This window comes from Lonchura striata, chromosome 6, assembly GCF_046129695.1.
Source record: "Lonchura striata isolate bLonStr1 chromosome 6, bLonStr1.mat, whole genome shotgun sequence".
In the NCBI taxonomy this organism is placed as follows: domain Eukaryota; kingdom Metazoa; phylum Chordata; class Aves; order Passeriformes; family Estrildidae; genus Lonchura; species Lonchura striata.
Genome location: NC_134608.1, coordinates 35,403,209 through 35,428,019, shown reverse-complemented (window position 1 = coordinate 35,428,019; position 24,811 = coordinate 35,403,209). Strand labels below are relative to the sequence as shown.

Below are 24,811 nucleotides of genomic sequence, written 5' to 3'. Positions count from 1 at the left end.
ATATAATTTCCTGTTTTGATAATTATGGACTAGGTACAGTAGATTTTAGTGTTTTTGTACATGTGTATTCAGTTTGTCACACATAGATTGTCACCAAGGACCTGAAAGTGCTACCCATTCAAGATAGTAACTTCAAAGTATTGTCTCTAGCTGATTTTTTCCCAAGGCTGACGTCAGAGGCGAAGTAAACTCTAATAATTATGTGGTTTTATGTTAGATCTATATAAATCTCTGTTTTGCTACTTGTCTGATCATTTTCACCTGTGCAAAAAGGTTTGTTTTCTGGAGTGGCATTTCCTTTGCAGCAGGAGATACAAGGTCCCTACAAAAGAGACAATCCAGCAGAAACATGTGAGCTTACTAACTCTTTCTAGTCAAAGGACAGAAAGTACCTAAAATATTAATGTAATAACAGTTCAGAATAGTGGGGAAGCTTGCATGCAATTTAGGAACATTTGTACTACTCTTCTACTTTCAAGTTTATTTTAATGTCTTTTAAATTCTGCCACCTGGATTGAATGGCACTGTATATTTGTCTACTAAATAACTGTACAAGGTGCAGGGAAAATCCCAGCCTGAGAACTTCTAAGAGGGCTAACAGAGGTCATTCAGACCAGGACCATGCTGTAGAGCTTGGACAGCTGGGACTCTGACATGGCTTAAAGCATAGTGCAAAACCCCCCATGTCTTTCCTGGTATCTCCCTGCCTGTTGAGCTCTGGTGGAGCTATGTAGCTTTGTGAAAGATGAGATACTTAGAGACACATGTAAAAGAATGCTCTTGTTGGCTTAGCTGATGTCATTTGGGCCAATGATGTAACTTCCATTTGCATTTGCTGTGTCTCCCAAAAGGGCTGTGCTGGCTGAGTGACCTAGCTGTCACCAATGATGGTGTGGACAGACTTTTTCCCATTGCAAGCAAACAGGTGTGCCACTTGAAGACTGACCCAAGCTGATTGTACTGCTGGAGATAGCTCTGGAGGCAGAAGGGGTTTTCTGAGCTTGCCCTCATATCTTCTGGGCAATGTCAGCTGGGTTTGCTCGAGCAGATCGAATGGCCTTGCTTGAACTGAGTCAGGGAGTGCTCACACAAACATTGCCACTGGCAGGAGGTGTGGGAGCAGTAAGCTCTAGGAGACAAGCAGTGAAAAGCAGCAGGGTAGGAGGGAATGGGTGATATTTTTAGCTGGCACAGCTAGAGCTATGAGAGGATTTCTGTTCATGATCTGAGCATCTTTTTAGTACAGACAGTGCCTGAAGTAATGCACACAATTTATTATTGAGGTAAGTGTAGGGTGTTACTGGTGTTCTGCAGGGGAACTGTTAAAGCTACAAAGGAAGTCACGGCAGAGTAATTTGTAGAAGTCTGGTTTGCTGTCTTCCTGGTGCCAGCTTGGGTGATAGATTATGGTTTTTACCAGGAATGCAAAAGATAGGATCACTGTGGGAAATCAGAACCATGGGAGCTGAGTGGATAGACTTTGACTACAACTGGCCTGTAAGACTATTGTTGCACTTAGCCAAACAGAATTCTGGTGACCCCAGGCCCCAGCACCTTGAGTTGCTTTTCTGAAAATACATATAAAGAAATGCCTTACATGTTGTCATGCCCAGTATATAATACTGTTGCTGAAGTTTTCATTAGTTCATTCCTTTAGTAATTGGGTAGAATTTTTTGACCTTTTAGGGGAGGTTAGGACCAAGCTGAATTCTGAGTGCTGTCTTCAGACACAAAAGAGGTCTGGGTTATTACCTTTCACACCTGTTGTTCATTTAATTGGATGATGCTGCATCTCTTTAAAACAGAAACTCTGGCCTGAGAAAGAATAGATGCTCTGAGATATCCCCAAGGAGTCTGCCTCTGAGATTAACCTAATTGGTCACTGTGCTGAGTCTAATAGAGATTGTATGCAACGTCTGTCTCTGGAAACAACTTAGGTAGCCTGATGTATGACATGGAAACTGCTGCTGATGCCTCTTCATGGAAATTAAAGTAAGAGAAGATGTGGACAAATTACCACATGCAATGTAGTATAATTTTTCACAGTCCAGTGTATATGAATGAGGCTGATAACTTAATCTTCTGAAATACCTAATTTCGTAAGTACACATCAGTTTGTCCCATACACAGATACCTCTTCTATCCAGCCAACAATTCTGCATGTTAACAGCTGAGTCAGATGGGCAGAATGATCCCACTTTTTTGGCTTTGAGAACTGGGAATGTGGCTGCAGGCCCTGAGCAGAGTCATGCACAGCTGTAGGAAGTGGAGCACCTCTTGTTCTAATCCTTACTCCTGCACAAAGAGGGCTGCAGCTCTTTACCCTGAAAGCCAGAGTTTTGACAGCAAGATACCATCATGTACCACACTCTTCTTGGCTGTATTAACTTGTGCTGCTGTTTCTTTTCTTTAAATGGAAATGCCAGCAGAGCTCTCATACTTCTACAATACATGTGAGGATGGGGCTAATCAGATCAACTTTCCTCAAATTGTAAGTTAAGCCTACCTTTTGTCATTTTTCTTCAAAGACAGACTTTTTGCATGAGATGATACCTGTAGTTTCACAGTGGATTAAATTACAGCCTAAGTCTGTTTCCAGAGCAGTGAATGTAGCTCAGTCTACGAGGCTTCGCTCTGTTACGAGTCAGCATCACACCGTGATTCAAACATTGAGTACCCTGTTGATTCTGGCCACAAGTAGCCAGCAGGAATTTCCAACCCCTCAGTGGAAGTCTTCTAATAAATACCTGCAAAAGGGAATTTCTTTCCTTTTCTACATAGAATGCTAATGTTGAGTGCTTGAGGGAGGGTACTTAAAAACCTCACATTGCTTTTACACTGATTTGGGATTCAACCTAGACTTGTAGCTCAGGGCATCTTCTTGATTGCTATAATGTCTGGTCTGTGCTAGTGCTGACTCAGGAGCTTGTCATCAGCTCTCTGATGGCTCCTAATCCTTTGAACCACATACAGTCTCTGCACCTGCTACAGAGCAGCGAACAAGTGCTAGAAGCTTGTCTATTTTGACCTGTCTGCATGAATTCTTCCAATGAAAGGCGTTAACTGTCCTGGAAAGTCTTTTGTTTACCCTTGGATCATTGCTGCACCAGCAACATTGTCTGCTTTGTATACTGTTTGGTGGTCTGATTTGTGTAGTCTACCTACTACCAAAAGAGTCCTGCTAGCCATTGTTTCTCTGACATTGTTTCCCAGGCTGGAGAAAGTTATATAGTCTTCCTGTTGTCCATCAGGTGAAATTATGTATAGAAATGAAATAGCTGTCTCAATGACTCTGGCTCTTGGAGAGTGTAGATATGTGTTTAGAAAGCTGCCAAGTTTATGTTAAAAAACTGAGAGTCCAGAAAGTTTGAGTCATTCTGTAGCACATCTGGAAATCCTGTTTTGCCTTTGCTCACATTCACACCCCTTACATCATTAGAAAACGTTGTGCAGGGACAGATGCAATGGACCACTATGAGAAAACTGAATCTGCACATTCCTGCACTTTCTGGCTTGCCATCAGAGTTTGTGGTAGGATTTTGAGCAGTCTGTTATGCTTCACCTGAGGCCAGGAAAGCTGTTCTCTATTCCTCTTGAATCTCCATGTCCTACCTTGATGCAGTTGCAAAGGGTGCATGCTTGTAACAATTAAGCACTGCCTATAAACTAGAAATTCCAGTGAGTGCAGCCAAAGGAGGAGCTTAGCCAGCCCTTTGTTGTTTAATGCTCAATGGTTGTCTGACACTCTTGAATGTGTCATATTTTCTTTTGCTTGGATCTTTTGATGAATGTTATGTTAGCGTCTTGCAACGTAATGTGAGGATGAGCGAAGCAGAATGCTTTATCTCTTCTGGGAAGATGCTCTGGAGCTGATGATATGCTGTCTGAAGATGCTACAGGAGCCTGGTGATGCTGGACTCTACTAAGCACAGATTTCCAGTTGCATCTGGGTATAGAAAGGAGAAACAGACGTTCAAACAGTTTGAACTTAGTCCACTGTGCTCTTCATGAAAATCAGTGGTGTTTGAGAGTCTGTGAGGAAAGGGCATGAGGACAGCCAGGGGACTGTGGACTTCTTTGGCTTGCTTTGTGACAGGAGAGGTACCACAGTTTTGCAACTAGCTCTGTCTTTGCTGCTTATCTAGCCTGAGGTAGAGAGTCAAAGTAGGCCAGTCCAGATGGGAGAAACACACATGAGCATGGCCAGGCTGCAGCTTGAGAAGAGAATTTATGCTGACTGGAGAGGGAGAGGAAGGCCTCTTTGGTGACTGTGTCTGTAAGATTGTCCACATTAATAGTGTTAGTGCATAGTTTGTAATGCTTCCCACTTCCAATCAGCCTCATTCTGATCTCTTCTGACTTCAGCCTCTGCCAGCTATGCTGCCCTTGCTTTCAACACTGTGAGGTTTGGGAGAGTGCTGTCAGCATGAGGGGGAAAAAGATACATAAACTGCATGTCATCAATGTCATGGCTGGCATTGCTGCCTAGATACTTCATTATATTCCCTGAAGGTTTTGCACAGATATTAAACAGAAGTGGCTGAAGAATTGAGCCCTGTGGCATTCTTCATGTCAGAGGTCATAGAGAGAAGGAGCAGCTGCCTGTCAGGGGCCTCGTGGGACCTGCTGGAAAGGAATAGCACAGCCAGCTCAGTGCAGTTCTCTCAACACTTGCCTAGACACATAGTTGTCCAAGATGGTCTGCAGTGTTGCAGGCAACTGATAACTCAGGTGGTGCCTGCATGATTTCTTAGCCTCTGTTCAACTTTGTGAGAAAGCCTAAAACTTTGCTGGTCCTCTATTTCCAGACTCATTCATAAATGTCTCCAAAAAGAGAGTCAAAAGTATCTTCTGAAGCTGCATTGCACCACTTCTGTCATACCACTTCTTAGATCTCACCAGTTTGAAACTGAATGGCAGTCCTGCTGACAAACAAGTTCTGATTTAAAAGGTCTTTTTTTGGTTGTCCTAGCTGTTCCTCACAGTCGCAAATGATCCAAAATGTAGGACTAGAGATTAAATACATAGTAAACAAAAAGTCCATGGTCTTAAGGAAAACAAAGCCCACATTTTTGATTGTGGCTGAGGACCACTGCAAGCTGTAGAAGAAAATGTCTGTTGCTTTCTGTTACATGACTAGTCATTTCTTCCTGTGCTACCAGGTTTTTACTTGCCTAGTCATGTAGTGAGTGTGGCTTTAGAGGGAAATAAGGCCTGGCCTCAAGAACTGGAGACAATCTGGATTCATACTCAGAGGTGTCTGGTGGAAATTTAAGAACTGCTCTTGAGGAGCACTGGTTCTTCATTATACAAGTTTTCCCAGGGTGATATGGACCTGTAATCATTGTTGAGCATGGCTGGTTATGGGTCAGCGGTACTCATCTTCTCAGGGTATTAACCTGAATTGTGTTAGCTACTGCAGGAGGGGCACTCTGGATTATGCCTATTTTGTAGCTGTTGTAAAAGGTGTATGTGCACTCAAAAATATGTGACTTTGCAGGATGGACTGCAAAGTAGTGGTGGGGAGCTTCTCTGCTGCTTTCAGGGCCCATCAGGATCCCTTGTCAGCACAGAAACATCTTGAACATCTGGAGTGAAGTCATGCTCCTGGTCCTTGTTGCTAATTTATGGGCTTATAAGACAGACAAGTTCTTGGGTTTCTTTCTTTTTTTCTTTTTTTTTTTTTTTTTTTCTCATCTTTTTCTCATTGAAGGCATGCCTAGCCAGGAGAGTCATGGCACTAGGTACTATACAGAGAAGTAGTACTTTGGAGTCTGCTGAGAAAACTTATGGTCTAGTTAGAACTAGCAGGCAAAGACTGAGGGAAGGGAAGAATTGTTCCTCCCTGGTTTTGTTATTAGCTGACCTGATTCCATGATAGAAAACCTCAGTTTCTTAACATTTAAAAGAAAAGTGACCTCAGGGAAGTAACAGAGTCTGATCTTTGAGGCTGGTGCTTGCTCTCATGGCAGTGGCTACCTGCAAGGCTGCACAGAATTGCACCAGGCTCTTTTGGCTGTCCCAGCACCCACAGGGCTGCTGGTGCTTTCAGAGTGCTCACCTTCCCGTTCATGCCGAGCTTCCAGTGCTCCCAGTCTGCTGTTTAGTTTCAGTCACACTTTTTTTCACCAATAAAGAGCCCCTAACCTCTACTAAACATTTACCCCTCCTATGCAGCTTTGCAGGAGTATGCCATAGCATAGGTTGTTCTTTTCCAAGTCCAGGAGCTTTTATCAGTCAGCCAGAACTGGGTTATTTTAGTGTTCATGGCTTGGTATGTAAGTGCAAAGCCTGTGTGTATGCCAGCAGTGTCGCTGGCATGCCTGTCCCAAACATCTGGGGTTTCACCTGGGGCTCTGTACTGAAGGGCTGTGTGTTTTTCACAGTGTGCTGACAACTGTATTCTGTATTTCCCATTGTGCTGCCTTCAGTATGATTTGCCTTCCTTGTCCAGCAGTTGTTCATGTCTGCTCCTTACTTTTTCCCAGCAGCTTTAAAATCTGCACATATGCTGATGATTTTGTGTCATTAATATCAATGTAGACAAGTCTGTGTGACCTTTAACTCCCCTGTCCAAAGGGAAGAATTGACCCTTACAGTCAGCCACAGCACAGCACTGACTCATACATACTTTTCATAAAAATAATGAGGAAATTCCCCATAGTTTTTACAGATACTTTTTCAGGAGTTGAAGTGGAAGTCTTCCATAGCAACACAGTTTGGGAAAACTATGAAGCATGTAACAGATAATTAATCTTTTTTCTGACATATGATACACTTTATAATATTATTTTTTTCCCTCTTCTTGTGTCTCACTTGCTCAGACTCAACAGATCTGTTTGAGTTTCATTGGAGCTCACGTGCTTTCCAGTCTTATTCCCACCCTTGTCTGTTCTTCAGCTTCATTGTAAACCTCCTGGGAGGAGGCTGGGATTTGTCCCACCTCCCTGACTCTGCAATGAGGAACAAAATAGGACTATACTTCCTCTTTTTTGCCCTGATTTTAATACACTTTCTGTTTTTTCCTGCATAAGATAAAACATGTTATGTTTAGATATGTAGAACAAAAAACCAAAAAAAATCTCTAAGTTTGAAGTTCTTTTAAAAAAAATTAACTGTAGTTTGGAATGAGTCAGAATACTTCCAGTAAGGACTAATGATAAAACAAAATTACTAGGCACCCAAAAGTAATTTCAGGGAAGCTGTTTATGACTGACATATGAGTGTCATAAGGAAATACCATTTCTTTACTTTCCTATATTTGATTATTTGTCACTTTAAAAAATTTCCATTTATAATTAAGGCCAGAATAATTCCTCAAGGTCTCAGTATCTGAATATCTTTCCAGTGAATACTTAGAGAACTGCATTTTTTGATCATGCTTGCGGTAGTGGAGCCAAGGCAAGCATTCTTAAAAATATGGAGATGACTGAATACTTCTAAATTGTTATTTTTCTTTAAGGCAAAAAAAAAAAAGCATATTTAAAATATTTAAAATAAATGTAATGAAACAGCTAGACTGCAATATTTTGTCAAGAGTGAATTTGACCCATTAGCTTGGTTGCTTCTCTGCCATCAGGATCTCAAATGCCCTTTTCTCCCTCTTAGAAAAATCTGAAATTTGCTCTACTTGATAGTGTGATTTAAAGCCAAATATTGTACATTTGAAGACTTAAAGTTATTTTCAGTCTTAGAGCAAGATAGAAAATGAGCAATCTCCAGTCAGATCCTATATATGGGTTGTTGAGATGTATTGTTTTGGTTAATATGGATGCTTTGTGGTGTGCATATTCTAATGACTGAAGTGATTTTTGGCATAAGGAAGACTTATGCAGTGGTGGCAGTTTTTTGTCACACATGTATGCTTTTCTTTCCAGTAAATTCCTTAGAGTTAAAGAATATCCGTGGTTTAATATAGAAGGAATCTGACATAGCTCTGAGGAAGCTCAAGTGTTTGTGGAAAGAGCTGTTAATCTTTGATCAACTGGGGTCTCCTTGTTACTGACTTTGATTACACAAGTGTACAACTTTAATTACAGCTTTTAATAAGATTTTCATTTCTTCCTAGTCACATTCTTTGTATAGTAGAGCAGCTTATCTTTTCTTTCTCCCCTGCTCCCCTTCCCTTCCCCCCGCTCCTTTTTATGGAAAAGGGCATTTGAGGTCATTGCAGGGGATTCAGTGTCCGGAGGGATCCTGCTGTACACGCTCTGCCCATGCTGTACCCTCTGCTTGCTTGCACAGTCCAGAGAGCTCTCTCCTTCAGCTGCCCTCCACATATGCCTGCACTGGCAGCTGCCCAGGAGCTGGTGGTCAGCAGGGGAGGACAGGTCTGAGAGGCACAATGTTCACACAGACATTCACTGCTGCACAAAACCTCTGAAAAACCCTTAGGAAGTCTCTGTAGGCAAAGGATGTTCTGACCTCCCCATCATTGAATAACCTGAGACTTGGGTAAGTTGAGTTCTGATCATCAGAATTGAGTAGGGGGAACTTGAGGTGCCTTCCTTGGTATTTGCTGCATTTTTGTTCTTCCCTAAGCCTCTGCTTATGGCCCCTGTCAGCAATAGGATATTGGTGCAGTATAGCCAAGATGAGTTTGACTTCCATGTAAATCATAAGATACAACTGAGGAGTAATTTAAAATATGTGAGTCACAAAAAAGATACAGATGGTAAAACAGAGCAATTTGCACTGATTTGACATTCAGAGGTGTGCAAAATTTTAAAAGGCCAGTTGTGCCTACAGAAGAAGATAGTGGGGAAAACAACTAATAGAACAGCAAAGGGAGCTCCTTTTATCTCTGTGCATGCATCCCTTTGGCTCACTTGCTGTATATGCTATACTCTTTTTGCACACTAATGAATATCAGAGTCAGAGCAAGTTATGCTATCTATCACTCCGCTCCTGTTTTCTAGTGAACTTACCCCTAACAGGTATCTTCCCTAGCTATTCGTGTCACGAGTGCATTTCACCTTGACAATAGATCAAGAATGAGTTTCAGCAGTGTGGCCCACCTACTTTGCAATGCTCTAGCATGACAGCTGCTTTGTGTCCTCAGGGTAGCTTTTCTTTGATGCTTTTCCCTGTTTAGAAAAATTTGGAGGGAGGATTTTGGTAATCTCCAGCAGGCAGAGTTTTTAAACCTATCTCAAGGGAAGATGAAGATTCTACAGAATTTTTGAACAAACAGTTATTTATGAAGTAAGTGACATTGTCTTTAGAACTGTTATTCCCACTGGGCTCCAGAGAACAGCAGCATTTGCCATGCTGGATCTGACTGGTCGCTGCTGTAGCCTGCTGCTCCTGTCACCTCAGGCTTCACTGTGGAAAACTGTGGAAGGCTTATGACAAAACATCTAGTCTGACCATTGCAGATATTGCTCTAGTTATTAAGGGGTGTGTTTTCATGCCTCAGAAGTACACAATAATAGAACTATGGTCTTTGCTCTTATGGGCTCTTTGGCACCAGAAATGCTGGAGCTAAGTTCTTCTTAACTTGGCTGTCTTTCTGGTTGCCTAAAACATACTGCAGTAGCTGCTGTTAGATGCGATTGAAATGACTGGTTTGCTGAATTAGCTGGACAAACTACAGGGGAAGAGAAACAATCAAATGAGTTCACTGTGGTGTACATGGGCCTGACCCAAGGTTATGGGGCAGTGTGATTGCATCATTTGCTCATTCAGTAGCCACGCTGCCACTGAAAAGATCTGTGTCTGGTTCCTGACAGCCTGATCTTTTGATGAATTTGACATCACTTTCCGCATGATCTACTTCATCAGTGTCTCACGTCACCAACATTTGCATCTGTCCTGGCAAAGTTTTTCTGTTTGTCCATTTTCGAACCAACCTCACATCCCCCTTTCCTACTCTTGTTGGAGGGGGTAGCGCAATCATTCTCAGTGTGTGCCCTGTCTCTTTTGGCAGCCTCGGGGACCAGTTCTACAAAGAAGCAATTGAGCACTGTCGCAGCTACAACTCTCGGCTCTGTGCCGAGCGCAGTGTCCGCCTTCCCTTCCTGGATTCGCAGACTGGGGTGGCTCAGAACAACTGCTACATCTGGATGGAGAAGAGGCACAGGGGACCAGGTTGGTAGTGCTGTGTCTGTGTATGCACGTGCATGTAAGGAGGGCTGGCCACTGAGCCCTCATGGGGTTTAATTAATAGGAGCTCAAACCTGCTACAAGCCACACAGAAAAGAAACTGCCTCAACCTCTGTGCCTGGAGGGGATTTCCTTTGGTAACTGCAGAGAGCTCATGCTAATTACTCTCTCTCTATGCAAAGAAGTGCCTGACATGGTAGTTTCTAAGGCTGCATCATTGTAGCTCTTTTCATGCTATCAATCCCAGTCTGTAGCAGAAGACTCAATGCTCTGCTCTAAGCAGGACTGGAATTACCTCCAAGGTGGAGGTGGGAGTTTCTCAGATGAATGCTGAAAATAAGGAACTATATTAGGAAGGATATAAAACTGAAGCAAAATATAGGAGAGTCCATTAATGTTGTTCTTGAATGTTGTTCTAATGGTTAGAAATATACCTATAAATCCTGGTTCTGCTTTGGATAGGTTAACTTGGATATCAGTTCTGGAGATGTGGTTCCCTTTGGGTACAGAAATAAGTTGGTACATTTCCTTAAGGAGATTTGGCTAATGCCTGTTCCACAGCTCAGTGAAGCTCAAGGGAAAAGAGCACTGGTATTTTTGTAGACTTTGGTCAGTTGTTCCTTTGTTAGACTAAATCCATCTGAAATACATTTTTGAAAGGCAAAGGACAGTCACCAAAGACTGGAGATGTTGCTCAGACAGAATTCCTTCTGAACCCCAAGGGAAATTTGGCTCTGTTGCAGCACAGTATCTGACCAATAATTAGCTCAGGAAACGGACTTTTAACAGCACCAAAATGATTTCTACCTTCTACCTCTTTTCCCCCCCCCCCTTCCTCCTCCCCCCCCCCCCCCTCCTCCCCCCCCACTTTCTAGTGCAGCCCAGACAATCCAGGCAGAAAGGGACCTGGAGTACATGGGCACTGGAAGTATGACATGCACACATGTGCATAAATATCTTCCAGTTCTTTAAATAATATTGACACCCTCCCACCTTCACCCTCCACCCCCTCAAATTCTAGATCTGAAATTATGGGAAGGTGAAGCTTGCTCTAATCTCCTCCACTGTCTGGTTTACAGGAGATGAAGTGGGAGGAACACATAGGATATTCCTTTACCCTCCTGGGGTTAAGAAAACAATTACTGCTTCTGAAAAGTGCCTAGCTGAGTCTTAGGTGAAACTTTCCTCTTCCTCTTTCTAGGATATACTAAAGGAAGGACCTTTGTGCTCCTCCTATTACTAAAATATCAAAAGTAGATTTAGTGTTGTTTTGCAGTACTACCAGAAAACTGTTTATGTAATAAAATGCAGCCACTTCTTGTGCTAGAGACAGCACGTCTTTTTACAGCATTAAAAATACCTGAAGAATATTTCAGCTACAAAAACTGCTGGGGTAATTCAGGACTGCTGAATGCGGTTCACAGGATGGGAGTTTTTTAAATGTCCGGACTAACCCTTCTTTGGTAGGGTTGCTTCATAAGCACAGTTGAGTTTTTTGTTTCAGCTGAAAAGTCTCTAATCCTAAGAGATTATGCTTTGCATAAATCCCCTTCCCTTCCCTTCCCTTCCCTTCCCTTCCCTTCCCTTCCCTTCCCTCCCCTCCCCTCCCCTCCCCTCCCCTCCCCTCCCCTCCGCTCCCCTCCCTTCTTATTATGAGTAAGGTGTTGCTATTTTTATCCTTCTGAACACAGTCAGAAGATGTATAGATATATATACACACACTCAGGTATACATCCACAGTGTCCATAAGTAATGTTTTGTCACCAGTATCTTCCACAAAGATACAAATAGTCTTGTGTGGGTCTCCTTGGCATCTGTACACGTGCAGAAGGAATCATCATAACTGTGTTACAGCATCACACCAGGAACCAAGATGTCTTCATTCTTTGCCTGTCTCAGCCACAAGCTTTGTGGACTACTTTGAGCAAATTCATTCTGTAAATCTTTCCTTCCTCACTTTTGATAGTGGACTGTTTGGCAGCTTGCCCTGCAGAAGGGGATAGGTGACATTTCTCCTGCAGGTCTGCACTGGAGAGTAATGGTGGAACATTCTTCACAGAGAGTATCAAGTGAAAGAAGCCTCCTGCATCTGCGTTGGCCCCAAATCTGATGACTTTGTTGTTTTGAATTAGAATAATCAGTTTGAAATGAATCAGTCCTCTTACCCCATATTTGCTTTTCTCTTTCTTGATTTTTATTAGCCCATTTAGTGCTCCCCTGAGTGTCTTTGCGTAATTTGTTTCTTGTAGTATTATGGTGAATCAAGGCATCCCTCTACAGTTTTACCATGCCTGGTATTGGTCTGTACACAATTTGCTCGTGCCCATACTAAAGGGCTCTGAAAATTATCTCCCAGCAATCCCAGTATCTGTCTTGTGTGCTGTGCTCACTACCCTTTACTATCCCTAACCTGAAATACTAGATAAAGACAAATGGCAAAGCTCCAGGACCTCTTTTCACTTACACGGACTTGAAAAACAGAGATGAGTCAGGAACTCAGCATATTAACCTGAGTTCTTGCTGTCCTCTTTGTTAAAGGAGTCAGAAATCTGCATCTCATGATAAACAATTCAGGGTTAATTTCACACAATACTGCACATAACTCCCTCCTTTCCCCCTCCTCCCCTGGCCTTTCACACGAGCTTTGAGTTATGACTCTCCTATACTAATGAGATAAACAACATAACTCACTGCAGGTTCTGCTATTTCGTCTGTAAGCAAATGGTTGGAACCTTCTCTGGTTGCCCTATAAGGTACCAGAGAGAGAGACAACCCACATAGGGCTGAAGATAATAATATGCATTATTTCCATATTCACTGCAAGATTGCCTGTGAAGGAGCTACATTCAGAGCATTCAGAACTGACCCTTTCCTCGTTGCCTCTCCTTTGTGTAAGATCTACATTTTATGTGAGCCAGCACAGAGACGGATGAGGAACAGGGTAGAGAAATGAAGGTAGCATTGGTGGGTTGAATGAAGTGAAAATCTGGTATGTGTTTTAAGTTCATTGGATGGCAGTATATTAATGAACAGGTGTTCTTTGAGTAGCAACAGAGCTTACCAGAAGGGCTGCAGAGGTGGATGTTGGATCATCTATTTCTGATTGATCTACCTGCCACTCTCGAAGGAGGAGGCTCTCCCAACTCTCCTTTCAAGTTTCTAGTTGGGCTTTCAGCATGTGTATTTGGCTTTTGCTGTCCTAGCTGAATCCAGAACTGCTCTTTTGTATAGGAGCGCTCACATTAGCAACTATTCCCTCAAAAGCAAAGATGATCTTTGCTCCTCTCTGTCTGGGACAAAAGCTGTGGTACTTACTCCTTCAAATGGCTCCTCTATGGAGGCCTGTGCAATGGAGGGCTGATTCTCTGTCCTATTGCTTTGATCTGGAAATTGCCATTTCAGTGTTGTCTTCAAGTCCATGCACAGGACCTGCTGAGAAAGGGTGGGGTTTCTTGCCTCCACCTGTTTAATTACTCACATCAGAGCCAGGCACAGTCTACCTCATCATTATAGCAATTGTTTGCAGTGGTTAATGTTTGCAAAGTGGCATGAAGAAAGGTGTCCAAACATTCTATAAGTGCTAGTTATCCCCATTTTTATTTCCAAACCGGTCTTAGGCAACCTGTTCTGAAATGTGTCCTTCTTGGGATGTGCACAATGCCCAGCCTTCTGGCCATCAGTGAAAGAAGGGCATGAGAAGTCCAAGTTGACTAGCATTCTGTGCCCTGAAACAGCCAGAATCTCTGCAGATACTCATCACTTGGCCATACTCAGGCAGTATGCTGTAGATGCTCCAAGGCCTTGGAAGTTGGTGGAAGGTGCTGGGATCTGAACTGATATTCCCAACAGTTGAAATATTTAAAACCAGGAACTTAGGTCTCACCTGCAGAATTTGATTAGCACATTACCTCAAGGTGAATTATGTTAATGTGTCTTCCTCCCCACCCCCATGTAAGAGGATATTGTTTTTTTTTAATTATCCTCATTTGGTCTGGTGAGTTGCTTTTGTTCCCAAGCTGATATTCTCTCCTGGCTGCTTCCGAAGAGAGGAGAGAACTCTTGGGCCATCCTCCTGTCCTTGAGCTGTTCTGCTTTACTGGCACCCCCTTGATGCTGTCCAGCTGTTCACTGTCAGTACAGTTTCAGATATAGCAACACCATTCCTGTTCTCTCTCTTATGTGGTCTTACCTGGTTTTTGAGGACAATGACTCTGGAATTGAAGTCACGCTTTGTAGCCCCTTCAAGACAACAGGAATTGCAGAAGGGCAGAGGAGCCAAACCAGAACTGGTGGACAGAGAGGGCAGGAACGGCAGAGGAGATAATTAAATTCCTCCAACTTTTCTTGCTGGGTATTTGTGTGTGTCCATGACTATCTGGGGCAAAAGCACTTGTCAGTGTGCTTCTGTGCCCCTAGTAGCGATGCATTTACAAAGCCCTGCTGTGTCCTGAATGTGAGAGAGAAAAGTACAGCTTGAACACTGGCTGAAGGGTGTCTGTCAGGAGAGCCAGGGCAGCTCAAAACCCAGTGATGCCAAATGTGATTTAAGGGAACATGCAGTGATTTAAACATTATTGGTGTATCTCCTCCCTCATTCAGAATATTGGCATGAGGAGGTAAGAGTCAAAATGAAGAATTAGTATTGAAACAAAAGTCCAGAATGTAAGCAAAAATACGGAATCAGACCTCTTGGATCTTGGTTTGCTCCTGTTTGGAAGACACAAATTTCCTGACCTGTTCTGTGCATCAGGGCCTAAAGATTTGCATGTCAGAACTTCATCTCTCTCAAGGGGCTTTCTCTGCCTGTGGAGGAGGCATCACCCTTGTGACCCAGGAGAGTCTGAAATTCTATTTACCCTGAAGAAATCACAAATTATTTATGTGCAGCTCTGGTTTCAGTGAGCTGAGTGAAGTGTCTGAGTGAGACCTAGATTCTCTGTAGGCCTGATCCCAAGAGGTGCTGAAGAGCCTCAGGAGCACTGGATGCCAGTGTGTAGCTCTGTCTCATGATTTTCAGGATTGCACCTTCCAACAAGGAGATGCTGGAAGGGCAAGAACAAAGATGCTAGAGACAGTGCTTGTGGTTTTCAAATTGAGATGTGATTAATTTTTTGCCTTTAATCTTCAGGCCTGGCCCCAGGTCAGCTGTACACATACCCAGCACGTTGCTGGCGCAAAAAGAGGCGTTTGCATCCCCCTGAGGATTCCAGGCTGAAGCTGCTGGAAATTAAACCTGGTAAGTATTTGTTTGCCTGCCTCTCCCAGGCTGCAGAGCAGCTGGCATACATGCAAACCTGGCATTTAGACCTTGGACTTTATCTTTGCTGCTTTCCAACCATTTCTCATTGCATCTGTTGCATCTTACTTGATTTGCTGTAACCATAACCACCAAACCCTCTGCATACAACTCATCCCTTACAAAAACCTGAACAACTTGTATTGAATGCAGGGGGAGCTGAATTTACCTTCTGTAGGGTTGAATCCTGGCTTCTATTAGAAAACTAACAAGGATGTAAAGAATCAATATATTACTGACTTTTTCCTCAGTGCATTACTAATACACAGTCTCACTGGCATCTGCTGCCTAATCTTTGTGAAAGAGACCACTGTGTGTGTGAAACAGTAAGTATAAGATAAGATTTTTCTTGGTAGGGCTATTGATGAGGAGTATGACCAGATTACGAACAAAAAATAATGAAAAATAGGGAGCATATGCCACATTTGTGTATTTCTGTCTGACTGTATGTGTACCTTTGTCTAGTATTCTTTCATTCTTCTTGTCCTTGCTACTCTTTCACAATTAAACTATGTGAAGTGATGAATCTGGATGCTGAATGAGGGACTGTAAAGCAGATGTGGAGGAGCTGCAGCTGTGTCAGGTAGAGCGTGGTGTTGTGCATTCTTCCTTGCAGTTAGTAATAAAGGCTTTCTGTCTCTGGGGTCAGCTATTGTGAGAAAGAGGGAACACATATACTCACAGCTGTATGTGGTTTTTAAGAGGTGAGATGCTGTCAGTATAAAAAGTACAGGAGAAAACCCCCAAATGTAAATTAGAATATTAAAAAAACCTGTTTGACAGAAGGAGGTGCCTGGGAACTGAGCTATGCTCAGCAATACTGATGACTTTGCTTCTACACAGTAGTTGGTGGAGAAAGAGGAAAGAGCAACAGAGACAAGTTCAAAACTCATTAAAATCAGAGGTGAAGTTCCTGTTGATTCTGGTATAAACAGTTTTTGAAAACTCTACCTTCAGTATAGGAGGCATCAGTGGAGAGTTGGAAAAGAGGAAGAAATCCCTATAACCACTCAGCTGGGGTTCAAACCAAGGGCAAAATCTCAGCCAGAAAATAGAACTAGACCTCACAGCAGAGCTGCTTAGAAAGAGCTGATGAAATCAGTCATGTACATTGATGAAAATGAGACTGGACTCTAGAGAGAAGATGATGTTGGCTCATAGAAGTGCCTACCTTAGACTTTTTGATGATGTTGGTACTGCTGTGCCTTGGTAATCTTGTAAGGTAGGGTAGAGTTTTACTCTTTTTTGTTTGCATTACTCTTCTTTGCTGTACTCACTGAATGCCAAATTAGTGCATCCCACATGCCACAGGGCATGAAAGGCAATTACCACAAAGTTATCAGATAAAGAGACCTCAGCATGTCTGTCTCTGTGTTGTTTTCCCTGCTATAAACATCTCCTCTGCATCTCAGGAGTGGTACTTTTGTTGCATTGCCAGTGGCAACCAAATAAGGCGAGTTATATTGCTCTGCCATTTAAATCTATTTTCCAACCAATTTCTATCTAGTGATTAACTTTCCTTATCAGTTATACCACAAAACAGTTTCACTCCATCTGTGCATATCCAGAAGAGACTGACTAGCCAAAAGTGGGATTTCCCCCTTCTCTGATCTGAAAGTGGAAAACCTATGGAACACCTTGGACCTCCATTTAGAGGTAGCTTTTGACAATTTGGGAGAAAGAAAGTAGAATTTATTTTCACCATTGACAGCAGACATACTGTAGATTTTGGAGGGGAATAGTATTGTAAAACCTAATGCTGAACCTAGGAAGCTGCCTAATGCTGACTTCTCTGTCCTCAGTTAAGCATCAGATGGTTGTGTGGGGCAAAGATGTAGAAAATTAAGATCTATTAAAAAGCACAGAGATGACAGCTGTAGAACATATAAAATAAATTTGAAAGAAATTGAATCTATATATTCCATAGTTTCATTCCACCTAGGGCTTGGGCATTCTGTTCATTCCTTAGAGCTGTTCTCAGCAGCTAGAGAGTGCTTATGCTTGGTTAATATGCAAATAGCTAATTTTTATAGAGGAGGCTGTGAAATTGTTAATATATTTTTATAGATTTTTGTAACTGTTATATGGCACATGCAAGCAATGCACTTCTACAACATCAAATTAGGGCAAAACTTTAGTTGTATTATGTTGACTGCATAGAAGTACTTCTTGTAAGACAACCACTGTAGCAAACACAGAAGAGGCTCTTTGCTCCAAAAGTTGCCATTCCAGAAGTCAATGGGATTGGCACCAGGGGTATGAATACTTGCTTGGACTGCACCTGGGATTTCAGAATGGCTTATTATAGCAAAAAGTTTTATTCAGAGGTTCCTGTATTCAGAAGACACCTACATAACTCAGGAGATGCACAGAGTAGGCTTTTTGTTTTGGTAAATCATAGCTAGTCATCGGCTGGTCAGTAAGTAGAATCAAACTATTGTGTTGCCAGCAGTTTGAGGGCATGAACAATAAATGATTTAGTAATAGTATAGTATACTATTTTACTTTATAAAACTGAAATAGTTTTATAGTTTTAGGTTTATAGTTATAACCTACTTTTGCAGTTTATGTAGTACATGACACAACTCAGTGAATGGGAGTTTCACATTTGATAATACCAAAATCTAATGAAGAAAATAATCATACTCCAATGGTCTGCTGGTTTTTTGTAAAGTGGAAGGTACACGGTAATGTTTTTCATGGGGGTGAGTTGATGCCTGCTTCTTAATAGAAGATGGTAGTTTTGTTGTCCTGATATATTGGTTTTATTTGGTTTAAAATGAAGGTGTTTGGTTTTAAGAATAGTTACAGCCAAAGTTGTGCAGGTGTGAACAGTGGAATAGGAATTGCTAATGCAGCCTTTAGATGTCTCTTTTCCTCTGCCCTTTATTCAGACTTACATGGATGCATTGCCCGAGTACAGTGGTTTGTTCAAGGGTCTAGCAATGTTCATGTTTGTGCTATTTCTCTGCATCCTCCCTCCCATCCAGCAGACTATCCAGTAGATATGCAGGAGAAACAAAGTATTGCCAATACTTAGTTATGATAGTGCCTTTACTGACAATACAGGCAATATTATGACCAGATCTTCAGGGGTTTTACTAAGTTTTTACTTTCATATGGCCTGGTCTTCATCTTTCATCTTTAAGTCATATTCTTATCATCAAAACCAAGCATTATGGCTCAAGTGTAGCCTAGAGTTCGTTGTTGTAAATGGGTCTGAGCTGTTACTTGAGTCATTATAGTGTAGCAGTCAATACTTCTATGATCACTAGTACAGATTTGAAATAAATCCTGGGCCATGGGCAATATATTGTCATGTTGTATATTGCCAATACTGTGATTTCATAGGTTCAAAAAATAGCAGATTGAAAGGGACCTCTGGGATCATCTGGTCCAACCTTCCTTGTCAAGAGCATGATCTAGACAAGATGTCTCAGCACCCTGTCCAGCCAGATCTTAAAACTGTCCAGTGCTGGGGAATCTACCACTTCCCTGGGCAGATTATTCCAATGGCTGATTGTTCTCAGTGTGAAAAATTTTCCTCTTGTGTCCAACTGGAATTTCCCCAGGAGTAACCTGTACTCACTAGCCCTCATATTATTCATGTTACTCTGTAAGAAGGGTGTCTCCATCTTTAAATACTCCACTCTTTAAATACTGGAACACAGTGATAAAGTCTTCCCTAAGCCTTCTCTTCTCAAGTGTGAACAAACCCAGTTTTCTTAGATAGCCATATGGAAGGCTTCCCAGGCCTTGGATCATCTTTGTAGCCCTTCCCTTGACCCCCTCCAGACTGTCCACATCTCTTTTGTATAGCAGGGACCAAAACTGAGCACTGAATTCCAGGTGTAGCCTGACAACCACTGATTATGATAATAGCTTATCTCTGCTGGTGATGTCCTTGCTGATGCAACCCAGCATCCTGTTGGCTTTATTTTTTTATTGCCACAGCAGCACACTGTTCATTCATATTGAGCTTATGGTCCACCAGAACACCAAGGTCCCTGAGGTGCTCCCCAGCCAGGCAGATCACAGTCTGTCCTGCACTCCTCAATTATGTTTTCCCAGATACATTTCCTAGCTGCAGAGTTTTAAGCTTACTAGGTGTTAATACTCATATAATATTTGTGAAACTAGACTTCTGTTCAACCAAGTATGGGAAACCTGGTTCTCTGCAGCATCATGCTGTGGTATTCGCATGGCACTTCGGCACAGGGCACTGGGAGGGCTGTAAGCAGCTTCCACATTCACCCAGCTGCCTTTTCTCCTGCCCAGTAAAAAAGTAAGGACAGAGCTGAGCTCCTGTGCTTGAGAAGTCTGGGCGTGGGTGAGGGAGAGGGTTGAGCTAGGTAGCCTGACTTCCAATGGAGTTGGGAGAAAGAGGAGAATTTTTAGCTCTACCACTACTATGAACTGCGGGTGCTGTGCAGGTGAGCAGTATGGTTCTGGCCCTTGGCAAAATCAGAGCAGTTGGAAAGAGGAGGGCTAGAAATGAGAAGGAGATCCTGGACTAGACCCAAGGTCCCTTTAAATCATAATGGATCCTTGTCCTCTATACTTAGTGGTTTCATGGTGCTGGATAGTATCATGATTCTGTGTTGGGTCAGCTATCAAAATTGTGGTAGTGCTGTTGCCTACAGTAAACCCTGCTGACAGGCAGGTATTACCCAAGCTTTGCACCTATGCAGATGAGAACAGATGTGGTGAGTGTGGCCAAACACTCTGGTGGAGTTTCAATTGGTGGTGTCCTACTTCAGTCTTTCAAGATGGCTAAATATAGGTACACACATACATACCTACAGAGCTTTTATTTCACATGGTGTGTAAGTCTAAAGCATATGAGTGTCATGTTTTTGTGTCAGTTTACTGATGTCCTTTGGTTTTGGACTGAAAGCCCACAGTGAGGTTTCAGAGTGGCAGCCTTCCCACCCACTTGGAGGGTGTGAAGTAGAGTTTGTTTATGCTGCTACTGAGCTGAGAATGAGCTGGGTTCCTGTGCTTGTGTCTGTCTTCTTACTTATATCTGGACAGTCTGGTGTTCAGCTGAGCTACAGAAATGGGGTTTTTTACCAGTTGTTAGATAGTAAAAGCAAACAAAAGTATTTTTCATTTGCTATTATGAACCATGGTATTTGTCTGAAGCAATAGTGAAAACAGATTTTTTTGTTCCAGTTGAACAATGCCTATCTGTTTTTAGTCTTGACATATGGGGTATACCTAGGTGAGTGTGCTTGTGGATGAATGAACTAAATCCTTATAGACAGCTATTATAATTTAAAAGCATGTCTATTTACCTTGTGGAGACTGTGACTGATTTTACAAGGTATTGTGTGTTTTCTGGGAAGTGAAGAATGCTCCCAACTCTTGGGGGAGATGCTCAGCATGTCTGTGGAGGTCTGTGGTCTTTAAAATGGGGCACTTGACCAAAATAAAAGTTAAGATGACATTAAAAAGCAAAGAACAGAATTTTCAGTAGTATCACTTGTATGATAGAATCTAGAGACTCAAGCAGCATGTTAGATAATCATCCCAGGAGTTGTTGTGAAGTCTTCTTAGCTGTATACTTACAGTCCAGATATATAAAATATAGTGAAGGAAGTACTTTGATTCCAAAATGGAGAAATGAGCGACAAAGGGAATAAACTACTTCTATCACATTTTAACCAGAGTGGTACAGCTAGAAATCAAACCCAAGAAAGAACACAGTGCTGAGTTCCATATTATTTTTTCTGCTCCTGGTTGCTATGCCAAGTTTCATTCCAAGATATTAGAGCCTAAAAAATAATTGAAAACACTTAATTTAATGAGAATTTCCTTTTACATTTTTTCCTCCCATAGCCCAATTACTATTGACTAGTTTCACTTTTGATTTTAGCAATTTCTACACAATCACACATTGGTTCCTGTTCTGTACTACAAGACAGCAGTGTTGTTTTGCTATGAACATTGTAAAGAGATGCACATCTCTTCTTAACAAAAACTTTTTTCTACTATTTGACAGTTTTCCTGTTATCTCTGTAGTTAAAGGTCATGTTATGTTATAGAACCTGCCAGTGGCTCCTTTTTAAGGTCCATTAAGACCATCTTAGGATCATACCTGGAAGAATAATTCTGGTGCCAAATAAGAGTATGTCTGTAGTATGCAGATGAATTGGATGCAATATTCCTGAAGGAGGCTATCATATAAACCTCTCAGCTGTTCAGACTTCTGACAGATTTCTGCAGATGAGAGTTTACCAAAGATACTTTCTGTGTAGAGCTTATTTTAGTGTTTTTTTTTTTTTAATTTTTTTTTTTTAATTGTTCGTGGCTTTTATCAACATTTGCCATGATGAACACTGCATTTAGGATGGAGCTGACTTGACAGGAGCAAGTTTGTTTCTCTGATGATTTGGTCTGAATTTCTCACGTAAGATGGATTTTAATAGCCTGTTAGCAAGCTTCTGTGAGTTTTGCTCCTGGCTCTCCAAAATTCTGAAATTAATATGTCATTTAAAGTCTGCTTTTAATTCAAGTCCTTCTGCCGAAGGACGGCGAAGCACTTTGTGTTAGAAAGCGAACCGAGCCCCCGACTCTCCGCGTCTCTTGTGTCCCGCTCTCCGCAGTATCCCAGGTTTAGGGTGTGCGATGTGGCGGGGCCGGAGCGGCTGCAGCGGCGCGGCGCGGCCGGCAGAGGGCGCGGCGGGCAGCGGGAGCTCCGCGCCGGGGCCGCTCCCAGCGGGAATTCCCCCGCGGCAGGAGCCGCGCTCAGAGCCGCGTCTGTTGGCAGCGGCGCCCGGGCCGCCCTGAGCCCAGAGCACATCTCAGCCTCACCCGTACTCACCCATCTCTATTTGTGTCACCTCATGTAGAAGAAAACAAAAAAAAACCCTTTAACTTTTTTGGGACGGGGAGGGTGGATGGTTTTCAGTTCCCATTTGATTTGTTAGAAAACACATCTGCGCCCTGACCATGCTGAGTCCTGAGCTTGGTCTATCATGTACCCATGTGTGTCACACTTTCATGGCACTTTGGAACAAAACAAAGCGTTACATTGTGAATCCAAATCTGGGAGTGAGATTGCCAGAGGTGTTCGGTTTTTGTATTTGCTGTTTTTTTTAGTACCAGTATAAGTATTGAATTCTCTTGGGCCTTTTGTTTTGGGTTTCTGGACTAAATTTTACTATGTGTTTATTCATCAGCTAAGCCTGCAGTTTACAGATGGGTTCATCAATGCTCCTGAATCAAAACAGTAGGCTCCAATTCTCCATTAATCTTGTCTTCACAGCAGGACATGGCACTACAGGCAAGAGCTGCTGCTCTAAGGCACTTACACATCCAACTATGACTTGTGTTAGCAAAAGTGACTTTCTGTCACCAAGAGAAAACTCATAAGTGTGGGACCTTCTTGTGAATCAGCTTCTTTCTATTATACACACATTAACCAGTTTATTCCATCTCATCCACCCCCTTTAAATTCTGCCTACAACAGGGACCTTTGCTGGTTCAGATCTCTAGCCAGATAAAATTTGCTTTTCTTTTCTTACATGGCACTAAGAGTAACAGAGAACCTGTCTCTTTTTGCGTGTATTCACTGACGCAGAATCACAGCATAGAAGTCCTGCAGTGAAATATGCATTTTTTCCTATTGCCAGTCTGCAGTAGAGGCGCCCATCTCTGCACTTCAAGTCATACCACACCATCACATCCTTGTATCTCCTATGCCCCACACAGGACCAGGGCCAATGGAATGTCTTGTTCATTCAGCTTCTCAGTATGTTAAATGGAGGTGCTAAAACATCAGCCTCCTTTGACTCAGAGGAGTACCTAACCGATATCTAATAAATACTTTTAGAGAGATTGGAAGGTGTATGGGAAGCCTCTATATAAAAAGAAATTAATGAATAAATCATACAATTTGCCAAGCCCTCAAAGTGCCAGCATTAAATGTTTTGGCCATCAGCAGAAATCCTTGCAAAACTGGTATGGAAGTGTGCCAGCTCTGATGCACAGCCTGGGCTTATATGTACCAGGATGATGATGAAAAAATAAGTAATTTGTTACACACCCATATATACAAATAAAGAGACTCACCACAGGTGAATTGTTGAGCCAGTTTTTGCAAGGCTGGCTGTGCAGTATAATTGCTGGAAAGATATCTCGAGTTTTGCACAGTGTAATTCTTCTTGCTTTGTTTTTCTGGCCACTGGGGAGCCAGCCTTCTGTATGTCATGGCTGCCAGGGCTGTGGTAACCTTTCCTTCAAATAATGCACCACTCTTGCTGGCTCTTGTTACATGTGATAAGCTGCAAATTCTTAGTAAATGTGTATTTTCCCCCAAATGGAATTTCATGATTTTGCAGTTATGGAAGTAAAACACTTATTTCTAGAAAAGCAGATAATATTCTATAAATAGTCCAGTCAAGAAAACAAAAACATTGTTTCTGCTGTTTAATTCCACAGTCATGCTGGTAGAATTTACAGGATTAACTTTGTGTAAATAGTTTCTCTTTCATTTGTAAGATCTGGAACAGGTCACTACACGTATTTTATATTCAAAGTTTTACCAGGAGAACTGTGTTGTTTAGCTAAGATGGCTTGTATGAATCACCCAGGATTACTCCTGGTTCTTGTGTGGCTAGCCAGTTTGCATAATTAGAAGAGAGATGCATGAAAAAGCTACTGGGCTTTGGAACCCCTCTGGGTTTTGATCAAAAGCCCACTGAAGCCAAACCCTTTGGCTCTAGTCATCAGGCTAAGGCAGCAGTAGCAACTGAACAAGATAAGGCAATTTTGGAAGCTGTTAAATCTAGTTTTCTGAGTTCTCTGGATCTTGTCACTGGGAATGGAACATAGGCTGCATGTGTAGCGTCCCACAGACACAAGGCTGTTGTAATTTCAGAAACAGCGCAGCCACTTAAAGGTTTTTTTTTTCCACCAGTGTGTCATCTTAGCTGTATTTAGTATATTTGTGAAAATAGAGTTATGATTACTTTGGAGGCAGGCTGTTCTGAAAAATGTTCTGGTCATTACAGTGGGCCATTAAATGGAAGGAATGAATTGTGCTGTTGGTCTCCTCGGAACCTCTACAGTGTGACTGCTGGTCATCTCTTGGGGCTTGATGTGCAAGACATGATGGGGAGGGCTCAGGAAGCTGAGATGGCGTTGGCTTGAAATACCTGGGCTGCTTGAGAGAGAGCTTCCTTGTGCTGCCACCACCCTCTCTGAGCTATCGAGCCCATTGTTTTGCTCTTTCACTGTTCTTGGCTACTGTGTTTGACCTACATCTGGCTGCTAGGACACGTCTTTGGGAAAAGGTTATTCAGCATGTGCCTCTGAAGCTGCCAATGCCTGACTGAGAGTGCTGTGTCTCTAGGAGACACATTATTCCTCCTGGAGAGGTAGAACGCTGTGGGATTTATCCCTCTG

The 24,811-nt window shown here is 42.3% G+C and overlaps 1 protein-coding gene across 8 annotated transcripts in view; it reads left to right on the top strand.

Moving 5' to 3' along the window:
• The window catches only part of DPF3 (double PHD fingers 3), a 189,588-nt gene that overhangs the window by 79,396 nt on the left and 85,381 nt on the right, over positions 1-24,811 (top strand). For all 8 annotated transcript variants that reach the window (XM_077784132.1, XM_021533587.2, XM_021533593.2 and 5 more), the window contains 2 exons: positions 9,929-10,089; positions 15,233-15,340. In XM_077784132.1, the coding sequence (XP_077640258.1) occupies positions 10,065-10,089; positions 15,233-15,340 (133 nt within the window). In that variant the 5' untranslated portion in view covers positions 9,929-10,064. The remainder of the gene's footprint in view (positions 1-9,928; positions 10,090-15,232; positions 15,341-24,811) is intronic.